Source organism: Lactuca virosa, chromosome 3 (assembly GCF_052849685.1).
Source record: "Lactuca virosa cultivar CGN04683 chromosome 3, Lactuca_virosa_CGN04683_v6, whole genome shotgun sequence".
Classification (NCBI taxonomy): domain Eukaryota; kingdom Viridiplantae; phylum Streptophyta; class Magnoliopsida; order Asterales; family Asteraceae; genus Lactuca; species Lactuca virosa.
Genome location: NC_136428.1, coordinates 94,106,266 through 94,112,848, shown reverse-complemented (window position 1 = coordinate 94,112,848; position 6,583 = coordinate 94,106,266). Strand labels below are relative to the sequence as shown.

The 6,583-nt window shown below is 37.1% G+C and overlaps 1 protein-coding gene across 1 annotated transcript in view; it reads right to left on the bottom strand.

The window, feature by feature from the left end:
• Positions 1-6,041: 6,041 nt before the first annotated feature.
• The window catches only part of LOC145163837 (uncharacterized), a 735-nt gene continuing 193 nt past the window's right edge, over positions 6,042-6,583 (bottom strand). Inside the window, exon 2 of the mRNA XM_079082587.1 lies at positions 6,042-6,528. Within this exon, the coding sequence (XP_078938713.1) occupies positions 6,042-6,528 (487 nt within the window). The remainder of the gene's footprint in view (positions 6,529-6,583) is intronic.

Below are 6,583 nucleotides of genomic sequence, written 5' to 3'. Positions count from 1 at the left end.
GGCCATAGGTGGGCCATAACTGGGCCTTGATGATTATGTGATATTGGGCCATGGGAATACCAAGAGTTTGGACTAGAATAACTGGATGGGCCTTAGGGTAAGACCATGTAGAGGTTTGGGCCCAATTTGGAAAATTGGGCCATATGTTGGGCTTTGGCCCATTACTTGACTTTTGGGCCTTTGGGGTGTGAGTTGGACCTTGGGCTTGGAACCCAATTATTAATTGGGTATTGTTTGATGTTGGCAGTTCGGGAATCTATCAACCAGCAGAGCAGTGCCAGGTGAGTTATCCTCACTATATCAACAGGGTCTAACGCACCACGGCCGACCCTTTATGGATTTGTATCCGGATTATGGCATGATATGTTATTGATTTACATCCTGGTAGTTAGGATGGGGATATGCTTATGCTTATTGACCTGGTTAGGTCGGTGTCCTGGTTATAGGATGTTGCTATGCTATATGATATGTTAGATCGGTTTGATTGTTATATGTGTTATGCTAGGATATGATAGTTATGTGCACATGTTTGTTTTGATTGGTGATAGGTTGAGGCGGTCCTTCTTTGTGCTAAACGCCAACATACCCAGGACGGACCGGATAGACTACAAACCCAGGAGGGTATGATAGTCAGACCGAAGGCCCGACGAGCGGTCCGGATAGGCTGAAGGCCCTGCGAGGCGGTCCAGACGTGCCGAAGGCTCGGAGAGCGGTCCAGATAGACTGAAGGCCTGTGAGGCGGTCCAGTCAGGCTGAAGGCTCATTATGCATGATGTTATGTGTTTGTTTATATGATATGATTATGGTTATATGAAGTTGGTATTTTGGGGGAACTCACTAAGCTTTGTGCTTACGGTTTCAGTTTATTGTTTCAGGTGCTTCAGATATCTCGGCAAGGGGAAGGCGTGATGGTACACATCCTTGTGTTTTGGACTTATGGTTTCTGGGATACTCTGATATTAAACTATTTTGAAAACCTTTTTTAATAACTAATGGCTTTTGGATGTTTGAAAAAGTTTTAAATTGGCTTGATTTTTATGGGTGTTACAAAGAAGAAGAAGAACTCTTGGTGGTTGATTAAAAGGATAGCTTGAGCTTGTAGATCCATGGTTTACTTCAAACTTGCAAGCCTTTTGAGGTCAAAAGCTCTCACCTTGATGATGATTTGTGTTAGATTTAGTCTATGGTGTTATTTGTGCGTTTTTGAGTCTTTTGAGTTAAAGATGAGCTTTGATCTAGTCCTGAAGCAATGGATGCTATATCTTAGCTCCATTTAGGCCCTATGTTCATAAAAATGCAAACTTTATGGAGCATTTTGGTCCATGCATGTATTAAGATCTTTATTAAACCCCTTTTTGAGCTTTGAGTCCCATTAAGCCATGCATGAGTGTAAAGTTGCCAACTTTACGTGATAAGTCACCCTTAGGAACCATATCTGAGAGTTTGGAAAAAGGTCTTAACATTTAAGTGCTTAATGAGGAGGACTAGTGGTCAGGGGCGTACGTTGGGCGTATGAGCTGAGTACGCCGCACGTACTCAGCAGGTGGGCTTTTGGGCTTAGGCAATCCTCAGTATTGGGCCATAGTTTGGGGTTGTAAGTTTGGGCCTTGTTGGGCCATTAGACTTCTGTTTTGGACTTTGGACTAGTGTCTTGGGCTTCCTTGGATTTAAGCTAATGATGGGTTTTGGGCCCAATTTGGAAGATTTGGCCATAAATTGGGCTTTAGGTTGCCATTTAGGATTTGGACCTTTTGAGTAGTTGAATTGGCCCATTATGTGTTTATTATGTATGGTGTGTGGTATTTTGGGGAACTCACTAAGCTTTGTGCTTACGGTTTTCGATTTATGTTTTCAGGTACTTCTAGTTCGAAGGGGAAGAGCCTGGGATGATTGCAGTGCACACACCACCTCATTCCGCATTGTATGATTACTCTGATGTTTTTCATGTATTTGATACACTTTGTTCCTCCATGGTTTTATGATGATGTTTGGATAATAGTTTCATTAATTTAAAAAAAACATTGGTCTTAATATTGGGACGTTACAGATAGTTTTCGACGACGTCTGTGGTCGTCAGAGACGCTACTGTCGGCGGAGAGGATATAAAGGGGAGGAGGCAGATGAATCTTTGAGATGAGGGATAAAGATAAGGGTGGATGTTTGTGTGTTTATGAAAGAGAGAGAGAGATAGATAGAGAGAGAGAAAGAGAGAGGGAGAGAGAGAGAGAGAGAGAGAGAGAGGTGGTGTGGTATTGTATTTTCTCTTTGTTTTTTTAATTGATGTTATAAAAGAAAAATAAAAAAATATTAAAGTAAATAAAAAATAAGAAAATAAAAAATATTAATGGTAAATCGGTCATTTCAATTCCTCTTAAGTTTTTGAGGGACCAAAACCGCAGTGAAGTTCCTATTTTGAATGAGTGGTGCAACTCCAAAATATTTTGGACCAAACATCCATTTTTTTACATACCACATGGACCAAACTTGCAATTTTTTCATTAAAGTTTATGTCACATCCCCAAACCGGAACGGCGGAAACGTTCGGGGGCGGAGGACGTCATGTTTAGTATCACAACACATGCATCATAGTAATCAAAGTAACAAACAACCATTTCATTTATATGAAAGTGTTTACAAAGTATGTGGTTCACAAAAGTTAGACTCCAAAAGTAAATAACAAAACAAGACATGAAGCTACTATACTCCATCTTCTGAATCCCAGTGCACACCTGTCTACTAGTTTCCTGAGAATACAAGTTATTTAGAAAGAGTAGATCAGCATTTAAGCTGGTGAGTTCATAAGTATTTAAGTGGTGAAAACTAAGTTGTAAATTCTTTTAGAAAAGTTCGCCTGTTCCTCCAGAAAATCCTATATTTTCTGATATGATGATTGAAAGTAAAAATGACTCAACAATTCCTTCTATGAGTACTAAATGGATACAAGTTATATACAATTTTAGAGTAAACAGACAATCGGTTGTGTGGATCTGCCCTAAGCCCACAACCAAACAAGGAACAGGGAATGAGGCGGAAGTCACACATCCCATTGTTTGTTAGATCTTCACTGTATATAACCCTGACGTATTCATTTGTTACTTACGGAGTTAACTGTAATAGTTCTTTATATTTAATGAAAACATTCTTTAAGAAAATCAAATATTTCCTTTTGTAAAAATGGTAACCACAATAGTTCCTTCTATAATCACTTATTTTATACAAGTTATATATAATCTAATATCGAACGGACAGTTAAATGGGTGAATCTGCCCTAAGCCCACAACTAAACAAGGAACAGGAAGTAAGGCGGAAAGCACACATCCAACTGCCTATCGGATATTAATTATATATAACCCTGATGTATAAACCAAGGTATTATAGAATTAACCACTAAAGGTCCTTTAATTTATACTGGTTTAATAAAATGAATTAAACCTTTTTACTGATAAGTTTCTAGTTTAGCCTACTAAATGTTCTATCTGAAAAGTATGTTTTTGTACTAGAAAACGGTATACTGAATTTGTATGCTATGACCTTACCCATACCTGGTACTCCTTATGATTACTTGGTGTATACGGAATATATATATATATATATATATATATATATATATATATATATATATATAGCTAAGATCGAATAGATAGTAGACTGGGTGAATCTGCTCTAAGCCCACAACCAAACAAGGAATAGGAAATGAAGCGGAAAGCACACATTCTACTGTCTACCAGACCCGATTAATATATATCCCTGATGTATCTACCGAGGAATCATAAAGTTAGCATTATAGGCCCCCTTCCAAGTTTAAGACTATCTTTACTAGAAAATAGTTTGCATTACCTTTTATGTGAGGAGATCACTGTACGAATGTAATGAGAAATTGAAAGTATTCAGTAATGTAGTAAAAAGTAACTACTGAAACACTAACTACCTTAAAATTAGTTTGTTAATTAAGGTTAAGATGTGATGTGATTATAACCATACTGATCGAGAAGTGTTAAACACGACGACCTGCTGGCGTCGAAACTGATGTGACATTTGTCACCCCTTGGCCTGCCGGCCAAACTGTAGCGAATAGTCGGGATGCGGGCTTGTCAGTCCCATATAGATCTATACACACAATGTCCGTTCTCCCTCTAGGAGACTCTGGTTACAAAACGCGACCTAACAAGTATATTGCTAAGCCGTGAAGTAGTCCCACATAAATGTTATCTTGTTCTTGTTCTTGTTATCGTATGTTCCTTTCTTTTCTTGTTATCGTATGTTCTGAACCCCTAAACTATATCTATTATAGTTTACTATTATGTTTGTTTTGAACTGTCTCTGATTTGTAGAAAAGACTCGATTATCTACTGAGTTATGATTGTACTTTAAAAGCAGAGTTTTATAAACAACAATCTAACATAACTTTAAAAGAGTTTTTGAAATGATTTGATCACTTATAAAAGCATAAGAAATCCTTTAAAATGATGGTTATCACAAATAACATTTACACAATATCATTGTGTTCAACTTGTATTCCCCCCCTTAAAAGCATTTAAAACATTTAAAAGATTGATTATAGGGGTATGAACTCACCTTATGTGGGTGATTCAATTGAAGATTCGTGTAAGGATGAGAAGTTCCACGAATGAATTCCTGAGATACAAACGAGTCCTAAATGACATATAATGGCATATATAGGCATGTAATTAGTGTTTAAAACAACTAACATGCAAGGAAACAACCTTAGGGACTAGGAAACACTTGAAATGAAGTGTTACAATCACATGTGATTGTATGAAAGGGAGTTTACGGCCACACCAAGATGTGTTCACGACCACACTTGAGTTTACGGCCAAAGGAGAGTTTACGGCCGTAAACTCTTGAGGATTATGCACTAATTGCTTGTTTCATAGCTAGGAATCAAGTGTTTCTTATGGATAACTAGATGATAGAAGAAATACTCACACTTTGGATGACTTTAGGGTGTTTACGGCCCAAGAACAAGTAGGTGTTCTTGGTGTTGTTGGTGAAAAGATTGATGATTTGAAGATCTAACCCAAAAGAGTTGAATTCATGGATGAAATCAAAGGGTTTTACAAGATCAAGAAGGATATTAAGAAACAATGGAAGAATCACTTACAAAAATGAAGAGAAATGGGAGTGTTCTTGATGATACTTGAGAGAGAATGAGTTTTCGTGACTTGAAGATGTGAGAAATGAAGAACAAATGAAGGAAATCTATACTTATCATAGGAGTTCACGGCCACCAAGAGTTTTCGGCCGTAAACTCTAGTTTGCGGCCGTAAACTCCTTGTGATGGAGTTTCCGGCTCTTTTGCAACCCAATGAACTTAAGCTGACTCACCCCTACATACAATCCTTAAGTGTACTAGGCTTAGAACACTCAAACAGACCCTTAACAATGCTAAAAGATAGCATAAACAAGTCTGACATTTGATTGGATTGATTGGCTTTACCGGATAGAAAATTTCGGGTTTTCACAGTTTATATATAATAAAAGATAAAATTGCAAAAATGGTCCCTGTGCTATGCATTGTTATGAAGTTTTAATCCAAACCACGACTTTTTTGGCTTTGTGGTCCTTTTGGACTAGTTTGTATATGAAAATAGTCCCTCCAAAAATTGAAATGACTATAATACCCTTGGGGTATTTATTTTTCATTTTTATTTCATTTTTTTAATTTAATATTTATTTATTTATTTATTTTAACAATTAAAAAATAATAAAGGACCCACCTCTCTCTCTCTCTCTCTCTCTCTCTCTCTCTCTCTCTGATCGTCTTCTTCCTCAAGAAAACCCACACAATTTCACACATTGTAATTACAAACACACATATACAGACACTAAATGATATGCTTTGATTTGGAATTGAAAAACGATTACGTGTTCTTGTTTCTTGTTCTCTTCTATCTTCAACCTCCATTTCAAGAACAAACCCATATTTGATCTTCATCGTGTTCATCAAAACTCAGGTCCGATCTTCATCTTGTAGAGTCGTTCTTGTTGCAGAATTTCAGATGCATACACACACATATCTTTTAATTCCTACTTATTGAAAACAATTTCCAAAACCCTAGCTCTCCAAAAATGTTCCCCACAATAATCATCCTCATATCTGCAGATGGAAAGAATTTAACTAACAGTATCTTGTCAGTTACAACACTAGCAATATTTTCTGGAATCAACTTCATCGACTCCAAATCAATCGAAGATCTAACCCTAATTCCAGTATTCTTGTTTACCTCTTTTGATCGCGACTCCTTAGATACTCTCAAAATCCTCTTGACAAGTGGTTCATCCGGTTTAGAAGAAAAACTCACTTCTCTCGTACTAAGTGGCTTCAATTTTAGAGCGGATTTCTCAGGCGCAACTTTTGATTTGGGCGATTTTTTTTTCTTAGGTGCTTTGTAGAAATTGTCTATTAAACCTATAGATTCTGCCTTTTCTCCTTGGTTTCTTAGAGATCTACGGGTTACAATTAGGATTTCGGATTTTGCTTTCTTCTTTGGTCTATTAGTCTGTTCCCTAACAAAAAAACAACATATATAGATTCACCAACTTAACAAATCCATAACCAAAG